The following is a 21,131-nucleotide window of genomic DNA, read 5'->3' as shown; positions in this document are numbered from 1 at the left end:
CTGGAGCTGCTGGAAAGCCAACATACAGAATAGAGCAGGGAACTGTGGGAGGAACAGCTTAGCGGTGGGCAGATGGGAAATGTGGCGGCCGTCCTGCTCGTGGAGAGTGGTGGGACAATTCGAGAGCTCGGCCCCAGCAAGCGAGGCGCCGGTTTACCTGAGAGACCCTGGACCAGTCAAAGCCTGCACCCAGAGAGACCAGTGCACAAGGCGGGAGGTGGTGTACTATTATACCTTTAATAAAATGTAATACATTTATGCAATTGTCTTGAATACATCCTTTAGAAGTGAAAACAATTGGTGGTTTATAGCACATACACAATGTCATCCAGCTGGGGAAGAGCCAGACCCCCCCCCACCAGGGCTCGTCCTGCCTTCACACACACACACCGGCAGGACTTGGCCTCGTGCAGCCCTAGGACCGCTCCAGACCCGGGCCCGGGCGCTGGTGCCGAACCACGGCTGGGTCTGCCGTCCAGGGAGAGTCCTCCTGCGGAGCTGAGAGGGTCAGACAGGCCGGTCTGGGGCCTCTGCTTCAGCCTCAAGTGAAACAGAAAACGAGAGAAGCAGCTGTCTGCCCTGACAGTGGAGCAGAGGGACGGGGCTACAGCGGGCCTGGTGTTCTGTCACTGCCGGTGCAGCCGGGACTCCCCCACCCCAGACGGCCCTCTGTCCCCCACAGCCTCCCCGCGCACCTGGGGGACCAGCGGTCACGCCGTCCGCAAGACGAGCCGAGAGAGGACTCGACCCAAGCACCACTCTCCTGAGACTGTCTCATCCAGCCCGCCTCTGGCGCAGTTACCTTCCTGCCCACATTTTTACAGTACGGTTCCCCCTGTTTATTTGGCCTTTCAGGAAGTAAACAAAAGATTCTCTTTCAGCCTGTTATTTTCGGAAAAAAAAGATTACGCTGATACTAAAAGGAATTGTCAAACAAACATCGGCGCTGGGTCTACAAGCTGGCTGGAGGTGTTTCTTGGGAAAAAGACAGGCGCCCTGTGCCCTTTCTGGAATACAGCACCTCATTAATCCTCTAATGAAGGGCATCCTATCCCACAATCCCCTGGTCATGAAAATTGTGGCAGCACGTATGCATTTCCTTTCAGAGCTTAGCGCTGCCACAGTGGAATCTGTTCAAGGCCTCTTGTACGTGTGTTGCCACAACTGAATGTTCTGGACAGCAGTAAGGAGTGAAACACAAACACGCCGGGGTGCAGAAGTCAATTTCGTGAGCGGCAGTCTGGCTTTGGCCTGTGTCTTCTGCTTGGTGTTTGACAGTTTGTAAGCAGGTGGCTGGGAGGTCTTTAATCTCTTGTGGAGGTTCACACGTTGATGGGTTTACATACAGTCCAGTCTGTTTGGTATCAGGTTTTGGGCACAAAGCACGCTGGCTACACCCACGCAGCAGACAGAGATCAGCTCGGTTAGTAAAGCCCCACTGAACAAATGTGCATCAACATGTCAGAAGGCAAAACACTTTTTTATATATACGTACTGTACATGTATGTCACCGAGTCGAGCTTTTTCTCATTTTGGCACAGATCCGATATTGAAGCACTTTACTAAGAAGTGAGGCTCAGTGTCAGAGACGTGTTTTGGTCTGGCTGTCTCGCTCAGAGCGGCGCTGCCAGACTCTCTCAGCTGAGCTCTGGCACCTGCCGAAGGCTCTCTGCGCGCCTCTGAGAGGAGAGCGTCTCCTGGGAGGAGTAACACACTCGGATCGCTCGTGCCTCAGATTCTGAACCGCGGTCCGCGTGTCCGATTCCACATGCAGCGTGGGGCTCCCTCTCCCCCCGCAGGGGAGTTTGCGATTAAACAACGGAAGGAACACAAAATCAAATTGCTTCGTTCCACGCCAGGAGAGAATTTGTGGGCCACTCTTTGGCTTTGCAAAATGACTCTTGTGGTGATTTGGGGAGAATTTCCTTCTACAGTATTACAGTGGCCTTGCGTTGCAAGAAATCTGGCTTCTAGGGCTTATTTTTCTAAATCTGCTAACAGACAGATATAAATACACACCGTGCAATTGGTTATTTGTGCTGAGCCAAACCAAAATGACAGCATTTTAATCTGTGATGAAGTGTGAAATGTTCCTCTCTGACCCCGTAGAAGAGCACTGCAGGAGCTCTCACCAGCCAGCCCCAGCGCACTCTCCAGTAACACTGACAGCCACACCCACTAAAGCAAATCACCATGTAAAAACATGCCTAACACCACTCATTCCTCATGGCACGGAAAAGCTAACAATTACAGTTTTGTCCAATTACATAGGCACGATATTTCATAATTTCCCAATATAGTCTTTCAGCAAATTATTTTTTTTAATCAAATACTGATTTACCCTACATTAAACAGCAATACCTTTAAATAAAAAAAAATAGAAATTAAATACGGAATTAAGATTTACACTTAGACAAAGATTCAAGTTTGTTTATACAAAATGGTAAAGCTCTAACTTCTTCTACGAAAACATTGACAACAGCGTTACTGTTGTGATAGTGTTTGAAATCTGGCTTCTGTCTGAAAGACGGCTGTCTCTTCCGCAATATCTCTCTTGCTAGGTTGTATTCTGATCTTGCTTTTTAGCTTAGTACTGTACGTGAATAACATTTGCAGATTAAATGCAATCTAGATAGCTTTCCAGACGTAATCCAGATAACTTTCCAGGTGGAATCTAGATCGCTTTCTAGATAGGAGAGGTCTAGCTAGCTTTCTAAATGTGATTTAACTGGCTTTTCCGATGCAATCTTGGTACATTTTCAAGATGTGTTATGCAGTTTCATAAACAGTAAAGGTTTTTGTGTCTGTACGTCATTAGTCGGTTCCTGCAACACAGCAGTGTCTTGAATTCCAGCGTCTCGGTAGTGCACTGAGCCTGCTCCCCTCCCGGTGTGGATTAGGGCAATAGTGTGACCCCCTGACCCCGATCTCCCTCCCTCCCCGGGACCCTGGCTCTGGGGCTGCGCTTGTACCCCTCCAGCTCAGGGGGCACTTCTGCTTTGAACTGCCAGTGACCCTCGGCGCCACGTTTTACAACTCTCTGCCTCCCACAAGGTTCTTGTTTCTCATCTCATGAGCTGTTGTGTTTTCCCCCAGCGAGGAACGCGCCCGACGTGACAGCGTCAGGAACACAGCCCTGCCCCACGCGGATTGTTGGCAAGCGGTTCTTTCGCAAGGAGACGCTCCTGGAGTGTGTTCTGCTCGTGGAAGAGGCAGCACCATGGGGTGGGCTTCCGGGGGATACGTGGAGCTCCTCCGTGGGTTTGAGGAAAAGATTCAAAGTGCAGACAGGCGCCGACCGGAAGAGCGCGGCGGGGGGGACTCGCGCCGCGCACCGTGGGTCCGGGGGACGAGCTGTGACCCCGGTGCTGTCCGGGGTCCGACACGGCCCTTCGGGGAGACAGGACTCGGGATGGTAAAACACGGGTTAACGACTGACGTGTCGTGCCGCACGTTAGGTTAGCTGCACGCTGTGTAACGCTGTGCTGCTGATGTAAGTGTTATCATGCCATTTACTCGCGTTTGACTAGTTTTAAAAGGCTTTGATTGTTCTGCTGTAATGTCCTGGAGGGTCAGATGCTCCAACGCTGTCTCAGCACTGACACTCGACGGCCTCCTGAAGATCCCGACCTCCATGGCTCCACCGGCCGGGCCGAGAGGAAGAGGCTCGCGCTGAGCACGTGCGCCGTGCCCCTCACGCCGTTCAGGTATGTCGCGCCACGCGGGGCGCTTCAGCCATGCGCACGCAAGGCGCGCTGAGAACAGCGCCCGGGGGCGGGACTGCGGGGCTGTATATAGTGGGGCGGAGGGGGGGAGACGGTCCCTTCCCTTCGTGTGTGTGTGTTAGTGAGGGTGCGGCGCTGTAACTACTGTCCTTGTGTGTGTACCTTTCCCCGGTTCGAGTTAATAACTGTGTTGTTCAACCCCATTTCCTGAGTCCCAGACCCGCGGTCGTTACAGATTGAAGCTACGCGTGTAAATGAAGTGAAACAAGACACACTAATCTGGCATTACTGTCACAGCGGCTCGTCTGGGCTTCGTCATGCGTTCGCCTTCTTGACTCGAACCACCTCGACCTACTTTTCCCAAGTTTTTTATTCAGATAACAGCACCGAGACTAAACAGGAAATACTCTCCTCGCTGCGTCCCGAGCGAAGGCTCTCAGAGGGAAAGTGCGGACACGAGTGGGAAAGTAGTTTCAGATCGAGCTTTCCTTTACAAAGTCTTATTAGTGGTTGGTTTTGCAGAGTCCCGGCCTTGTTCTTTTGTACTCCCTGTGGGAAAGTGAGCCGTTTATGAATGTGTGTCCAGGAAACACGGCGGCCCGGCGGGACTGCGCGCGGCTATCGGGATTTTCCAGCTCACGCCCCTGGTGCTGGAACCGGCGCGAGCAGTTTCCGGCCAGGGCCGAGCCGCGCGAGCGCGCGCGCGCTCCCCGAGCGGGGAGTCCAGCGTCTCTTCGCGGGCCGCGCGCGCTGTGTGTGTTGGGTCTCGAGAGCGGAGTCGGATCCGGGGACGGGCTCGCGCGAATGGGGAGACGCGCCAGTGAAAAGGAAAAGAAAAACGAGATTTTTTTGTTTTAAATTCATCTTCACAAGCTCTCCCCTGGAAGTCAAATCCAGAGCACGTCCATTCAATCCTCTTGGATATTCGAAGGTTTCTGTCTCGGAGAGTCAGTTGCCAGGGTCGGGATAAGCGGAAAGTTTTTTTTTTTTTGGAGACCGCCGACGGCTATGAAGAGCTGTGGCCGATGTCTTGTTTCGTTTTTGAAAGCCCTAAACGATTCCCCCACCCCGCTCTTTGTGCACCGAGAGAGCGCTGATACCGCTCACGCAGCTCCTTTCCTTCCTACAGGCCGCCGGCAAGAGCGCAAACTGCCCCCGCGTCTCCAGGCGCCCGGCGCTCGGACCCGGGCGCAGGCGGGGCTGCAGAAACGCGGGGCAGAAATGAGAGCGGAGAGTGAGAGAGAACGTGTACCTGCCCTGTGAAGTTAGACTGCAGTTCTTCAAAGCGATCCCTTTTCTCTTCCAGCGGGGCTGGAAAGCTGGAGCTCAATTCCTGCCAGTTTAGCTCCTGGTTCCCCTGATGTTATTGGCACTACGGGCTGCAGCTGAAGAGCCGGCAGGCTGTGCATTTTGCTATGTGTGAGGCTAGATTAAAAAAAAAACGAACAAACCCTTTTTTTAAGGAAAAAAAAAGAATAATAATAAAAAATAAAAAATAGCTTAAACATTGGACAGGATGTGCAAATAAACTCAAGTCTCCAGGTCGCTGAGGGGGGCTCCTCGCCTGTCGCCCCTATAGTTTTAGCAACGAAGTGAAAAAACTTCACTTCATCTTCAAGCTCCTCTCCTAATGGTCTGGACTAGCGCTTACTTTCATGTTACAGTAAGAATGTGAAACCAGAGAGCTCGCCTAATCCCCGGATAGTTCAGAAAATGCGCACGGTCCCTGGTTGGGTATTTAGGGCTGCCGTCGAAGCCCCAGTTTCACGGTCTTACTGTGGCGTGAGGCTGTCTGGCCTTGCTTTCCTGCCACCTGTGAGAGCATCATGTGAACGGCTTTGATTGTCGGTCTCTCTTGGGTTTCTTTCCGCAAACTAACGAATCGTACTGGAAGAGGGAACGGCTGGCTTTGTCTCCACGGAAAACGGCGCGCCCACGCCCCGCGCGCGCGGAAACGCGAAGTGAAAGTAACGGATCTCCCCCCCCCCCCCCACCGGCTCCTCCGCGCTGGTCCGGTGAGGTTGTGTGGTCTAGTCCTTCCTTTACTGTACAGATCAGCGCCAGGGGAGTCTGGCCCGCGGGCCCCAGGCCCCGGCCGGGCCCGGCTCACTTCCTCTGCGGGTCGGCGGCCAGCTGGTGGCAGCTCTGGTCCACTCGCATGTCCTGCGGGTTGGTCAGGCGGATGCCGGTCTTCTGGTCCACACACCAGCACTTCCCTCTCTGGCCATCGCGCGCGGGGTGGCACTGTGGAGCAGACAGGCCCACGCGGAGACAGTCAGCTCTGGGCTCCCCAGTCCCTGGCCTGCCTCCTCTTAATCCTGTGAGATGAGGGGGGCCCAACTCACACAGGGGGGGGGGGTGCAATACAGGCTGGATGCAGCCCCAGGTGAAAGTGGGGCGCAGAAACCCTCATTCTCCCAAACCCCCTGAGTACAGCTGGGTCAGGGTCCAGTCAGTGCACTGGAGCAATACAGACCCAACCTCACAGATTAACTCCTAGGCTTGGGAATACACCCAAAAACCCATTGTATTTGAACATGTCCCAGACTGTGAATGTGTCTTTAAACCCTTTTTCTTAAGGGCAGCTGGAGCCTATCCCAGCAAGCAACGGGTATAAGACAGGGTGCACCCTGGACAGGAGGCCAGTCCATCACAGGGCACACACAGACCCACTCACACCAGAGCCAGGTTTCCCAGAAGCCAGTTACCCTACCAGTGTGTCTTTTGACTGGGGGAGCAAACCAGAGCGCCTGCAGGAAACCCACTCAAACACGAGGAGAACATACAAACTCCACACAGACAGCACCCCAGTTCTGGAATCTACAGGTGTAAGATGAGGATCACTGTCCAGGACAGTGACGTAGTGGGGTCCCCCGACAGAGGAGCGCAGACCTGTTTGGGGTTGAAGTCTCCGTTCTTGTCACAGTTGGGGATGGGGATGGTGTACAGGTCCTCGTGAGTCCGGGTGTGAGACGCCAGCCTCTCCAGCGCCCTCTGCAGGTCAGCACGGCACGGCGCCTGCAGGGCACAATCGCAAGTTTAGAGTTTGTGCTCACACCGCCTACGAGATACCGACACAACAGCAACAGCACCACCATTTCCGCCAGGTTCTTCGGTCAGCAACCTCCTGCAGGTTTTGTTACATAATCGGCTCATTCTCCTTCAGCAGTGATTGTTTCTTTCCTCTCTCCTGGCACGTAGTTACGTGCAGTACCTACATCTCTGAAGGTTATGCTCTAATTTATTAATCCAAGTTAATATGGTGCTTTATAACCCATCTTCTCACTTAGGTTGAATGATCATTATCCCTGCAAGAGGTGGCTGAGCTTTTACTAGTGAATTCATTTGTTTTGTTGTTTTGGTCATTTTCTGTGTGCTGCTTGGTTCTCGCCAGCTGGGCCTCTCTGTTGCTGTGCCCACCCAGGGAGCAGGAGGTGGGGCCGGCTCCTCCGACTGGCCCACCGGCCCGCCAGTTCCGGTTCTGATGCTCTGCCAGCTCTGCAGCTGCATGCAAAAGGTTCAGTGCCCCCTGGAGGAGGGGCACGTCCTTCGCTGACGTAACCGCAAGCCTGCAGGCAGCTGGGAGGCCACAGGGAGGCGCTCTTTCTACTGAGAAAGACGAGACAGGAGAAGGCCGGGTATCTGGTCCCACCCTAACCTCAGCAGGACTCAACCGCTTTTGTGGGCCAGGGGAACCCCCAGTCTCGATCAGCCGGCAATGGGGCCTGTGCTCGAACCCGTGACCCGTACCAGGGCAGGCTTGGGGTCCTCGCGGTTGTTTTTGGTCTTCTGGTTGCTGCCCTTCTCCCGCTGCTGCCTGGCGATCTGCTTCTGGATGCACTTCTTGTCCTGGGGGCTGCAGGGGATGTGGCTGTTGTTGGGATGATCTAAGTTCAGCTGCTCTTCCTTTTCCGCTGCTCCAGAGACAAAACATCAGAACAGTCCTGTCAGGCAGCAGGAGGCACAGAGAACCCCATAGCCCTGGACCTGGGAGGACTAATCATTCCCTGCACTTCTGTAGCACTGTTCATGGAGAATGAGCCCTGCTGGCCCTTTCTCTGCAAGAGGGGAAATTCACCCCTTTGTACTGCTGCAGTGCATCTCTCACCTGGGAGACACACAGCGGCCGTTCTGCACCAGCAGCCCCATCTGGGAGACACACAGCGGCCGTTCTGCACCAGCAGCCCCATCTGGGAGACACACAGCGGCCGTTCTGCACAGCAGCCCCACCTGGGAGACACACAGCGGCCGTTCTGCACCAGCGGCCCCACCTGGGAGACACACAGCGGCCGTTCTGCACCAGCGGCCCCACCTGGGAGACACACAAGCGGCCGTTCTGCACCAGCAGCCCCACCTGGGAGACACACAGCGGCCGTTCTGCACAGCAGCCCCACCTGGGAGACACACAAGCGGCCGTTCTGCACCAGCGGCCCCACCTGGTAGACACACAGCGGCCGTTCTGCACCAGCGGCCCCACCTGGGAGACACACAGCGGCCTTTCTGCACCAGCGGCCCCACCTGGGAGACACACAGCGGCCGTTCTGCACCAGCGGCCCCACCTGGGAGACACACAGCGGCCGTTCTGCACCAGCGGCCCCACCTGGGAGACACACAGCGGCCGTTCTGCACCAGCGGCCCCACCTGGGAGACACACAGCGGCCGTTCTGCACCAGCGGCCCCACCTGGGAGACACACAGCGGCCGTTCTGCACCAGCGGCCCCACCTGGGAGACACACAGCGGCCGTTCTGCACCAGCGGCCCCACCTGGGAGACACACAGCGGCCGTTCTGCACAGCGGCCCCACCTGGGAGACACACAGCGGCCGTTCTGCACCAGCGGCCCCACCTGGGAGACACACAGCGGCCGTTCTGCACAGCGGCCCCACCTGGGAGACACACAGCGGCCGTTCTGCACAGCGGCCCCACCTGGGAGACACACAGCGGCCGTTCTGCACAGCGGCCCCACCTGGGAGACACACAGCGGCCGTTCTGCACCAGCGGCCCCACCTGGGAGACACACAGCGGCTGTTCTGCACAGCAGCCCCACCTGGGAGACACACCGTGGCCATTCTGCACCAGCGGCCCCACCTGGGAGACACACAGCGGCCGTTCTGCACCAGCAGATCAGGTAGAGAAGTAAATCTTTGCCAGGACACTGGTATCGATAGTCCCAGGGATTCTTTAACTGCCCCTCTTGTTGCACTGCAGTCACCACAATGGGACATTGTTATGGAAAGAGGGAACAGCGCCACCTACTGGTCCACCAACACCAACTACAGCAACAGCTTGGTTTTCCCTATAGGTCTCTCATCCTGGTCATAATAGAGACATGGAATAAGCCATGGAGTTTTCCTCATGCGTGCCTTATGGCCAGAGGTTCTCCCCCCTCCCACAACAATACCAAACGTGAATTTTCGCAACAGAGCTGTGGTCTAGCTCTTCCGAACAAGCACCTCCCAGCCCCGTGACCCCCAGAGCTCAGGCCGTGTGATGGGCAGAGCTCCCCTCTCGCTCCTCGTGCCCGCACTCACTGGCTCCGAGCGTGGAATTTAATCTCCTGAAGAGTGCCGGGGTTTTTCCGAAGAAGAGAGAGAGCTCTTCTAACCAGATTACTTCACACGGTAAACACAAGCCCTGTGCGTGCTTAAACAGAGCGCTGGAACGCTTTTACTATTTTTTTCAGGCTCTTTTGTTTCACATAAGAGGGCACATAGAGGCATTCAGATAGTTTTTCCTTCCTGGAGAAAGGCTTCCATGCTGACTAAGCTCTTTATCACCAGAGTGCAGCGCTGGGGTCAATCAAGAGCTTTTTTGACAAAAGCCTTAAGACGGCATTTTTCTTCCTTCTTTGAAAGCCTGCTGGCAGGGCTCTGCTCAGGGTTTTAGCCCTCCAGCGCGCCAGGTGTTCAGACACACCGTGGGTCCTGCAGCAGAGCCAGGGTGGGGGTAATTTCAGAACCCGGAGAGCAGAAACCCAGACCCGCTGCGCTCAGCTGGCCAGTGGAGTGGAGGCTGAGCTTGGTAGCCCCCGCACACAGGGGCAACAATCGAGTCTTCTGATTCGGCTCAGCATTCAAGTCAATGCAAGTGGGCTTTGATGGGCAAGCTTAACTTGGGAACGTGTACTGCACGGGGGTTCTGAACCGGATCAGAACCTGGAACTGTTGGGGTCGAGAGTCAGATCTGGTCTTGAAGGGATAGAGAGATTATTGCATGGGAGATCGCTTTGGAGAAGAAAGCTGCACAGGTGCTACTGAAGGTTGTGTATTTTTTTTTCCAGAAAATATGCATTGAAAGGAGATTAGGCTCTGGCGGAATGTGAACACTCAGAGAGCAGACCGGGTCACTTCAGTTCACAGAAAGCTGCTGCATTTGTGAGGATACTGTTTCTTTTGCTTTGGATTGTCTGCCTGCTTCAGACTGGATCTCTGCCCGACTCCACCTGGTCTTGTGTCTCGCAATGCTGAGGTAGAGATACTGTATTCTGTTTGAGAGGGAGCTGTGTGGTGCAGAGCGCAGGGAGACCTGCAGAAGATCAAATGTCTGTGCAGTGGCAACTGCGTTTGTTTGCCTTGGAGAATTCGCAGGTCCGACCAGCCCTGCACAAGGAGAAATTCAGAGAAAAAGCTGATCATGTCAAATACGGAGACTGGGGAGGCAGGTGAAATCCTGCTAGATTGACCTCCCATCCTGCTTTCCTGTTATCGGAAAACTGCCTTTTCCTGGTGAGGGTCATGGCAACACAGAGCAGATCCCTGAAGACAGGGTGCAAGGCAGGATGGGAGTGAGACAGGACAACACCAGTCCATCTCAGGACACTGACACACGCGTGTATTAACACCAGTTAACCTAGGATGCATCAGTGGGATGTGGGAGGAAACACCCATAGGGAATGCTTACAAACTCTAGAAGACACCCCAGTGTCACTGTGTTGCCAAGAGTAAACTCCCAGTTCCCAGTCTCTCGCATTTCAGCTGTCTCTGCAGCTGGGTTTCCTGTACTGTTACTTCCTGGCAGGTGTGTAAAGAGGGCCTGCCACAGCAATGGAGACCTACTCTCCCGAATCACGTATCCCGAAGACCACATTTCCCAACCTGTAAAGATACAGCAGTTATAACTGGGGCTGCGTGAAAGATTCCTTGCAACTAACACTGAAGTTAACTTGATTTTGTCTGGCAGTTAGAGGGCAGGTCACATGTTTGTGCAACTCGAGTTTCACAGGTATATGACTCTTTAAACTAGGAGTCCCGCTGCACCCATTCGTCAGCATCAGGCCCTGCAGGACAAGCAATGTGCTGCTGTTATTTCTACGGTGTTCCTGTGCTGGTGATGCCCTGTCCTTGCAGCTAGTCAGCTACAATGTGACAGGGCTCTTTGGAGGGAGAGCATGTGGGCAAAAGAGTGCCATGGGTATAAATTTTACTGGGACAAGCAGGAAGGTCGAGGAAGCAGTAAAACATTCCACAACCTTAGAATAATGTGTCCGAATTTGAGGAACAGAACAGCCCCCTCTGTAGAAGCTCCTGGGGCACTGCAGCATTTAGACAGCCCTGGCAGTCTCTCCTGAGATCACGAGCCCCTGAGATTCTCGGGCCTAACGAGCAGCAGCTCCTGGGTGGTAAACCTCCAGGCGGACCGCGGCACAACACATGGAGCCTGTTAGCAAGGAAGTTCACTACAGCCAGCCGTGTAAACAGGTAAAGATCAGAACATCATCGTTTTCAGCACTGCTTGGGCTCTGCTGTGCACAGGACGCAGAATATTTGGAATGTTCTCCAGATCAGTATGTGCCCCCTCTGTTGTTTGTTACTGTTGATGCAGAGCCCTTGTCTGTGCCGTTTGCAGGCCCGGCGTGCTCAGCAGTGAGCACTGCTTTCCTGTGTAGGGATAGGCATCCTTGACACCCAGGGTCTGTCAGGCAGGGGCCTCAGACGTGCTCATATCTGCTGGGCATCTGATTGCTCTTTGTGATATGGCCACAGCCAGCAGTTTGTATACTTTCAAACCTGTGAAGTCTGTTTGTTTTGCGCTTGGTGACTTTTGAGCTGGCTTGTTGCGTGCCTGACACCCCCGAAAGCCGGAGCAGGGCTCCTGATGAAGTCCTCGGGAAGACAAATTGTCCTCTGCTAACAGGGGTAACCCCGTTCGGCTCGGCTCGCGCTGTCTGCTCTTTGGGAAACGGCTGCTCTGAGGTTTGGCTGTTCCTATATCGGGGACAAGGGGCACGGGGGGGGGGGGGGGCGTAGTCTCTTGATCTCTTTAGGACCAAGAAGAAAGAGAGCAAGAAAGCCAGTTTCCAAGCCCGAGGGTCTGGCCAACAGACGCAGGAATTTCGACGCTAATCTTTGGAATTTCGTCTTCCAGATGTTGGCAGGGGAGCCGCAGAATATTGAAGACATTGGGTTTCCTTGTGAGCCACACTCTTCTCCCCCCCCACCCCCACCTTCCCCGACAACGTTGGAGTATTTTTCTTGTGAATTCTTTGCAATAAATCACAACGCCCCCGAACAGGAAGTGCGAAGCGATTGACGGCCAAGGAAAATGCACACACATGCCGGGTCGGAGGGTGTCTGGCACATACAAGGGGAAGGTATGTGCCAGCACAGAACCGTTTCGGAGCCGCCGACAGCTCACCCAACCTCTCTCGTGTTGCGCTCAACAGCCCGAGGTGCAAGGGAGTGTCGCGAGCCGCGTTGTTGTTCGAGCGAGGAACCCTGTGCGGAGTTGGGGAGCAGAATCAGGAGAGATTCCTGACGAGCCCAAGACGTCAAACAGAGACATAGGCGAGGGCGAGTTCCGGGTTCGATACCAAAGGTTACCCAAAAGAAGAAAGGCAGACGAATCCAAACTGCTAGACGAGGGTCACGGTCGAAGATGAATTCGGGGATTCGCATTTCCAAAAAGCAAGACCCAAAGGTTTATTCGAGCGAGGCAGGAAGTTCCGAAGCAGCTAACAATCCCGAGCCGCGTTCAGTGAACCGGAGAAGTAGCTTCAGGAGGTTTGGAAGTGGAGGATGTGTTAGCAAGTGAGGCTCTGATTGGAAGAAGGGTTAGATCAGCGACGTCTGAGGGGCTTGCCTCCAGCTGGTGTTTGATTGGGGTGCGACCGTTCCTGTGGAGGATTGCTATTAGCAGCGGATGTGACAGCGAGCCCAGCCTGGTTTCCTTCAGACACATATTTAGGGATCCGGGTTGATGCACCTGTGCTCCGGAGCTTTTTCTCTGGGCTCCCTCTGTGTTCGGAAAAGGAGCTGCTGCAGAAGCTCTGGAAGGACGTCCGTGCCCCGCTGAGGCACTGCAGACCAGCTTGAGGTCAGCCTGGGAGCCTGGGCCGTAGTGACCAGTGGAAGCACCGTCAGGCTGCCCAGGGTCCAGCAGCAAAGCTGAAACAAACCTGGCACTGGGGGGGTCAGTCAGATGGACAGGGATCCCCATGCAGACAGCAGCAGGGAAAGGCTCTGTGCACACATGATGATAATAATAAAAATAAAAAGAATAATAATAATAATAATAATAGTAATAATAATAGTAATAATTGCTTACACTTATATAGCACTTTTCTGGACACCCAGCTCAAAGCGCTTTACAGGTAATGGGGATCCCCTCCACCACCACCAGTGTGCAGCCCCACCTGGATGATCCGTCAGTCCGCTCCCCACACACCAGCTATTAGTGGGGAGGAGAGCAGAGTGATGAAACCAGTTCAGGAATGGGGGTTATTAGGAGGCCATGATGGGTAAAGGCCAGGGGGAAATTTGGCCAGGGGGTCAGGGTAACACTCCTACTCTTTTTGAGAAATGCCCTGGGATTTTTAATGACCACAGAGAGTCAGTTTTCAGCTTTAGTCTCCTTCTGGACTCCTGCTGCTGGGCTGACGGCACAGATTACTCTCCACTGGAACCAGTGGTGTCCTTGCTGAAGTGATTGAGGCTTCACGTATCTAAATCTGATCTGCGTTCCTCAATGTCCCACATTGTCCCGAGGTTGGTCTCATGTTGAGGTGCAGTCCTGCCCTGGTCATGTGCGCACAAGCAGGCAAGCTCAGCCCGGCGTGTCTCTCTCTCCAGACTGCTCGGGCGGTGGAAGTAAAAATCCGAAGCCCTCTCCCCCTCTTTATGCAGAAACACAGCTCTGCAATAAGCTGCTGAACCCAGGAGGAGGGAGCTCATCTTGAGCGACCTCAGCCTGCTCCTGCTGCGTGTTTTTCGGGGCGCACCAAGAGACTCTCTGGGAATCTCCCTCGGCAGGACTGGCACACATCCCGGAGCGAGAGGGGGCAGGAGAGCCGCGTTCCCAGAGGAACTGCGTGGGAACGCGGCCGAGCTCCAGTTCCACGGGACCCTCGCCCTCCTCGGCCCTCCGCGAGCCATCCTGACAGATGGAGCAGGAGAGGAGAGGAAACAGGCTGAACGAGTTTCCCCTTTCAGCGGAGATACAACAATAACACAGGCCTGGCGGCGGGGCACTGCCACAGAGACCCCCGGAGCCTCCTGCCAACTTCCCTGCCCCCTCGTCATGCGCAGAGGCAGAAAAACAACCCGAAAATAAACTCCACAATCGCCGTGACTAAAACGCACCAGCGCTCACAGGTCGGGTCTCTTCACGGTGCTTCAGTCCTTTCCGTTTCTCTCATCTTGACTTCCTGGGATTTTCCTTTCTCTAATTTCCTCCTTGGCGAGCGCTGTGCTTCCATGTGCAAGCTGCTGGGAAACTTGCGGAGCCACATCACCCACAGTGATGTTCTTGATGATTCAGGCAGATTTGTGCAAGGGCTTCCCATGCGCGGGCTGAGCTCTGCGATCACGGGTTCGAGCCAGTGGCATGTTATTGGATTCCCTATGCGGGGGCCTCCCTATGCGAGGTGAGGGGGGGGGGGGGGGCTAGCTTCACAGCGCCCCCCTGTGGCCTCCCGGGAGTTGTGAGGAATGCCGTGCAAGCTCTCCTCCAGTCGGCATGAGGCTGTGTTGTCTGCATCACTTTGAAAGACAAGGGGCTTGAGCCTGCTGCTCTCCCTCACTCTCTCCTGTGTGCGGCCACAAGGTCATCTCGAGAACACAAGCGCCGGGAGGCCATTCGAGCCACCAGCCCCCTGGGGAGTTAGTGGCTAACGGACCCGAGGATCTCAGCCAGTGTTTCCTGAAAGCAGGGACACGAGCTCCAGCAGCAGGCAGGACACCTTGCTCCAGACGCCCTCAATTCGGGGCTCCATGGCCATGAGTCGAGACTTAGGATCTGGAAGGGTGCTGGTTCAAATCCCATGGCCGGCAGAGGAATCCTACTCCGTTGGGCCCCTGAGCAAGGCCCTTAACCCCAGCTGCTCCAGGGGTGCTGTATAAATGGCTGACCCTGCTCTCTGACCTCCAGCTTCTCTCCCTGTCTGTGTGTCTCATGGAGAGCAAGCTGGGGTCTGCAAAAAGACGAATTCCTAATGCAAGAAATTGTATAGGGCCAATAAAGTGATCTGATCTGATTAAACATGCACAACTGGTGAGGTCTAAACCGTGTGATACAATACCAGAATAGACCCAGAGTTTTTGGAAATCTAAAGAAAGAACAAAATATCAACCCTTTCAGTATTCTGAGACGCATTCGAATCGGGTGCCCTGTGACTGAAGCATTGTCTCTTCCCTTCTGTCCCACTGTTCATGCAGTTTCAGTTTTGATGGGCAGTGCAGTCTCAGGGAGAGTGACATTGTCCGGGGATAAAGCAGGAGCAGCTGTTCCATCTGCTGCAGACACCTCCTGCGTCCTTGTGGAGAGTCTCCCATGTGGACCCTCTGCCCAGTATCTTTCACTGCTCTTACAGGCAGCGGCTGGGGCTCCCTTGTTTCGAATCGGGTTAACCTGTGAATCCTCCACCTTCTTCAGTCATGCTCTGGGCATTAGGAAATTGGAAGTTCTTGAGGAAGAACGCTCAGCTCGCTGCTGTAGCCATAAGGCATGTGTGTATGTTGCCGAGGTATTGCTTGATAGCAAGTGAAACTGAAAGACGTCCAGGTTGTGGAGTCAGGGCCCTGCAGGTGGCGACAGAGAGGCAGTGGGCCTCCAGGGCCGGAGGTGGCAGCTCTCCTGAAGCCGGTCCCTCACGTGTCTCTGTCCTGCCAGCCCCCTGCGCCCCGGGTGGCCCCACCGGACCCCCAGCGAACCGGGGAGCTGAATCAGCGCCCGCAGCCGGTCGGATGGCGAGGAGCTGCGCTCCCCCTCTTTACAAAAGACGGGAAGAAAGACTTAAACAAGAGAGAGAGGATGAATGAATTCCTGAAGGAGCGTCTGGCTTGATGTGAAAGCATTCCTGGCCCTTAGCAGCATAAGGGCTCTAAGGGAGGGCTGGATGACAATGCCCAGCTCGCACCAGGGCTTTCTCCCTGGAATGATGAGTCATCATGTGTTCAGAGGATGCTGAACCATTCTGCCCTTTCAAGCTCTGAGCTGGGCTTTCTCAGGCCCATCAATGGTTTCCAGCCATCTGAGACCGCATGCTGTGGAATAAGCCCCCTCCTTCGACCCCCCCTCACAGTCTGCTCGTGTCCCCCCCCCTACTTTGCAGCAGCACCAGAGCCCAAGAAAGATTAACCAGGATCTGAGCTCAGCCTGCTCACTCCACTGGGTCTGACCTTGCAGTGCCTGGAGAGTAACTGCCCACAGCTCCAGCTCGTCCAGGGACAGCGGTCAGGAGAGAGGGCTGGTTAGGTATCGACACACTCTCCTCTCACACTGCTATACTGACGCTTCTCAGCAAGTGGTCCCCATACAATACCGTGGCACAACCAAGTCTTTTTATTTGCCCTTGAAGATTGTGCACTACAGGCATTTTATATTTAGTGTTAAATGCATTGCGCATCAGTGCTATATTTAAAAAGCGCTATAAATTACTGACAGCAATGTTCAAGGGAAATTCACCTGCACTGCAACTCAAAAACACCTGGCAACGATCTTCGCCGTTACTGAGGGACACAGGAAAGACAGATTTGGAAGAAATCGGTCATTTCAGGAAGAAATCTGGAGCTTTGCCAGTATACAACTGATATTTCTCAGATGTACCCGTCAAAAAAGGTAAAAGGCCGAGCTGCTGTATGTAGTCCACATGTCGATTTCTGCATGATTGCATACTTAAGGCATAAACATACTGTTGAATTCTGACAGACTATGTTATGTGAATTGTGGATTTTTTGCCTTAGATAAGAGCATCAGCCAGCCTGCAGCTGATTATTATTGCACGATTGTTTGAATTGATCATTGTCTAAGCAGAAGAGTATTTGAACTGCGTTGGAAACCAGGTCATATCTTAGCCCAGTGTATCACAGGGGAGCTGTGTTACCGGCACTGACCTTTACACCCCATAAGCTGCTACATGGTGGCCCATGGGTGAAAACCCCGAGTAAGGCACCCTCTGCAGGACAGGAAGAGAGGGGAATTGGGGTGATTATTCCTCCTCTCTCTCCTCTCTGTCTTCCAGCTGTTTAAATCGCCTCTCTCTGCAGCCCCGAGCAGCACAGGGGGGTCTTGCCATCTTGCTCCCTGTTTCTGAAGAGCGAGTGGCTGTGAGGGGGGAGTGCAGCCCACCGGTCTTGCCTGCGTTTCTCACGGGGATTGCTGTACGTTCCTCTCTGTGCCAACCCCCAGCTCCACGTCTTTAAATAAACACGCCTGTGAGCCGAGGAGCAGAACTGATCTGATGCCCGAAAACTCAAGTGCTGCCTTTTCTTTCTTGCTTTCCTGCCTCCCTTCTCTCGTGTCGTGGAGCAGGGAGTTTAATCTCTGTTCGGGGCCTATGGGAATGTGGAGCTGGGCCAGGCCTTGGGATTAGAATGGTTTTCCTTGGGCCTGGCGCCTGGCCACGCCCCCCACCCCCTGCCCTGGCGCGGCCGCAGGCAGGTTCTCCTCAGAAGGAGGCCGGAGAGCCAGCCAGCTCCCACAGCTGGATCGGATCGGGCAGCCAGAGAGGCAGGCGGGTGGAGGAGGGGAGGCCAGGCACACAGAGCGCCGAGTCTTTTCTGTCGCCTCTTCCGAGGGGAGTAATGCGACACAGGTTCTTCCTCGGGCACCGACTTCAGGAGACCACCCTGCTCTTGGCACTTTCACCCCTGACCCCCGACCCCTGACCCCTGGAACCCCACACCCCTGCAATGTTTTGCAGTCAGACTCTGGCCTTGCGTTCGCTGTGCTGCCCCATGATTCCACGCATCTGGTACCACGCTTTACCACATCTCTCAGTGCTTTTACTATGATTTCATTGGGCCTTAATACACTTTTTTAACATGCAGTCCTCATGTCTGTACACCCCTCTTTTTACTTCATGCTTTAGAAACCGGGTTCAACTCCGGACCAGGCTGACTCTGACCTGATCAATCAGAACACAACACAGGTCATAAATGAGAGGAGCCCTTTGGGTCAGTAGTAGCTAATTAATCCCTGAATCGTATCCAGATGTTTCTTGAAAGAAGCCCAAATATTGCCTCAAAACCCTGGCTGGGCAGTATTTATCCACACTCCCACAGTACTCACTTCATACTCCCACAATGCCCATCACATTGCGTTTCCTGTGGGTCATCCCAGTAAGCATTTAGAAGGGATGTTTGCATGCCTGACCCCCCCACAACATTCCGGTCCTGCTTGAGTTCCCTGTTTACTCCGAGACTCCCATTCCATTACTATACTGTAAACAGGCGCCGTCCTTCGGATGTGATGTAAAACCGAGGTCCTGACTCTCTGTGGTCATTAAAAATCCCAGGGCGTTTCTCGAAAAGAGTAGGGGTGTTACCCCGTTGTCCTGGCCACATTTCCCGTTGGCCCTTACCAATCATGGCCTCCTAATAATCCCCATCTCTGAACTGGCTTCATTACTCTGCTCTCCTCCCCACTGAGAGCTGGTGTGTGGAGAGCGTTCTGGCGCACTATGGCTGCCGTCACATCATCCAGGTGGGGCTGCACACTGGTGGTGGTGGTGGGGATCCCCATTACCTGTAAAGCGCTTTGAGTGGAGTGTCCAGGAAAAAGCGCTATATAAGTGTAAGCAATTATTATTATTAGTATACTTATTATTCCGCAAGATCTCTAAAGAGTTCCCAGTACTCACTCGGTACACACTCGTTACACTGAACTCACTCAGTAATCTCTAAAGGGCTCCCAGTACTCACTCGGTACACACTCGTTACTCGGTACTAACTCAGTAATCTCTTAAGGGCCCCCGTACTCATTCGGTACACACTCATTACTCAGTACTAACTCAGTAATCTCAAAAGAACTCCCCGTACTCACTCGGTACACACTCGTTACTCTGTACTAACTCAGTAATCTCTTAAGGGCCCCCGTACTCACACGGTACACACTCGTTACTCTGTACTTACTCAGTAATCTCTTAAGGGCCCCCGTACTCACTCGGTACACACTCATTACTCAGTACTAACTCAGTAATCTCAAAAGAACTCCCCATACTCACTCGGTACACACTCGTTACACTGAACTCACTCAGTAATCTCTTAAGGGCCCCCGTACTCACACGGTACACACTCGTTACTCGGTACTTACTCAATAATCTCTTAAGGGCCCCCGTACTCACTCGGTACACACTCATTACTCAGTACTAACTCAGTAATCTCAAAAGAACTCCCCATACTCACTCGGTACACACTCGTTATACTGAACTCACTCAGTAATCTCTTAAGGGCCCCCGTACTCACACGGTACACACTCGTTACTCGGTACGTACTCAGTAATCTCTTAAGGGCCCCCGTACTCACTCGGTACACACTCATTACTCAGTACTAACTCAGTAATCTCAAAAGAACTCCCCGTACTCACACGATACACACTCGTTACTCTGTACTAACTCAGTAATCTCTTAAGGGCCCCCGTACTCACTCGGTACACACTCATTACTCAGTACTAACTCAGTAATCTCTAAAGAACTCCCCGTACTCACTCGGTACTCACTCGTTACTCTGTACTAACTCAGTGTCCTGTGGGGTGGCAGGCCCGTTTGGCCTGAAGGCTGTTTTGTTTAACACTTCACTCCCACAGTGTGTGCCAGGCTGTGCCCTTGAACAGGCCGGATTAAAAGGGCTTTAAACCCCCCAGGAGACAATTAGGTGCACCGAGTTACTGTAAAGTTTTACTGTCACCGAACAGAGGCCATTGGTATGTTACAACAGGCTGGGGGGGGGGGAGGGGCTTGCTAAAATTAATTAAGAGAGAAACTCTTTCTATTGTATCCAGGTGCTGCAGTGCGCCGTTCAAAAACAACACTCTTTTCCAAGAAATGGATCCGGACGTCAAGCTGTGTTGCTAGGCAACCGGAGCCGGCCCGTGTGTCAGCTGTGAGCACGGGCCCGGGCCGATCCAGCGCCGCGGCTCACGCGGCATCCTGGAGTCCGAACCTTTTCCTTCCCTGCCTGCGGTCACCACGGCAACGGAGGAAGGAGCCCTGGGTTTCCTGCTGTCGACCCCCGAGCCCCAGCCCCATTGTCCGCCGGCCTCGGGGGGCAGCGGCCAGCCGAGCGGGGGGGGGGCCTGCGGTCCTGGGGCAGGGAGTCTGGGATGTAAGGGAAGGTGCCGAGGACGAAACGGGAAGGCTGCTGGTCTCTCTTCATTACTCCCCGTCTCTCCACAGGTATTTCCTGGTGCCAGAATTCATTCTGCTCTCCCTCCTGCTCGTGTTACATCTTCTTCCAGCACCCCCCCGCCTCCTCCCTCCCTCCCTCCCTCCCTCTCTCCTCCTCCCCTCTCGCTCTGGAAACATTAGCTCACACTGTTTATCTAAAGCTCCGGCCTCCAAGCGGCCATGCAGGTTTTCACAGAGAAGGCTGCGGAGCGCGTCGAGTCCTTCTCTTCGAGCCGCGCGGCGCTGCACAGGAAGGAAAGGCAGAACCTGGTCTCTGCTGCAGCCCCCGTCTCGTCTCCGAGAGCCGATGCACAGTGGCATGTGGCAGCCCAGCGCCCGCCTACAGTGTGCGCCCCCACATTTTTCCTAATTCCTCATCGGGAAGCTTTCCAGGCCCGGAGAGTTTCGGGTCAGTCCACGGGGGGAGGTCGGGCTGCTCTGTGCCGGAGTTTGGTTTGTTTGCAGTCACGACGAGCCCTGGGGGTGCTGGGATTTCCCCGACAGGATGGCCTGCAGGCCTGCAGCAGCGGCGGGCCGGACACTCGCTAGGCGAGGACGGGCAGCCCGCTCAGAGCCCCGGGCTGCTTGGCGCGACCGTCGCCCTCCCGCCAGTCGGGCTGCGCCAGCCTGCGAGCCGGCGTGTTGCTGCTGGAGACGAGAGAGCACTTGGAAAGCGGGGGCGGGGAAGAGCAGTGAAGCCCCTCCCCTTTCCCCCTGGCCCAGCCCTGGCCCCGCCCCCCTCCCGGGTTCACCTGAGGACGGGGTCCTCCCAGGCCAGGGCTGCAGAGCGGCACAGCAGCCTGCTCC

General features: G+C 54.5%; 1 protein-coding gene across 2 annotated transcripts in view; it reads right to left on the bottom strand.

The window, feature by feature from the left end:
- Window positions 1-217: 217 nt before the first annotated feature.
- Window positions 218-21,131, bottom strand: part of LOC148814838 (insulin-like growth factor-binding protein 4) — a 30,005-nt gene continuing 9,091 nt past the window's right edge. The window contains exons 2-4 of one of the 2 annotated variants that reach the window (XM_088906402.1): window positions 7,476-7,642; window positions 6,618-6,743; window positions 218-5,969 (exon numbers count right to left, since the gene is read on the bottom strand). In XM_088906402.1, the coding sequence (XP_088762528.1) occupies window positions 5,832-5,969; window positions 6,618-6,743; window positions 7,476-7,642 (431 nt within the window). In that variant the 3' untranslated portion in view covers window positions 218-5,831. The remainder of the gene's footprint in view (window positions 5,970-6,617; window positions 6,744-7,475; window positions 7,643-21,131) is intronic. The other variant, XM_088906403.1, reaches the window with a different exon arrangement.

This window comes from Atractosteus spatula, chromosome 26 (assembly GCF_055471065.1).
Source record: "Atractosteus spatula isolate fAtrSpa1 chromosome 26, fAtrSpa1.hap1, whole genome shotgun sequence".
Taxonomy (NCBI): Eukaryota; Metazoa; Chordata; class Actinopteri; order Semionotiformes; family Lepisosteidae; genus Atractosteus; species Atractosteus spatula.
The sequence above is the reverse complement of the archived record's forward strand: the minus strand, read 5'-3'. Positions and strand labels throughout refer to the sequence as shown.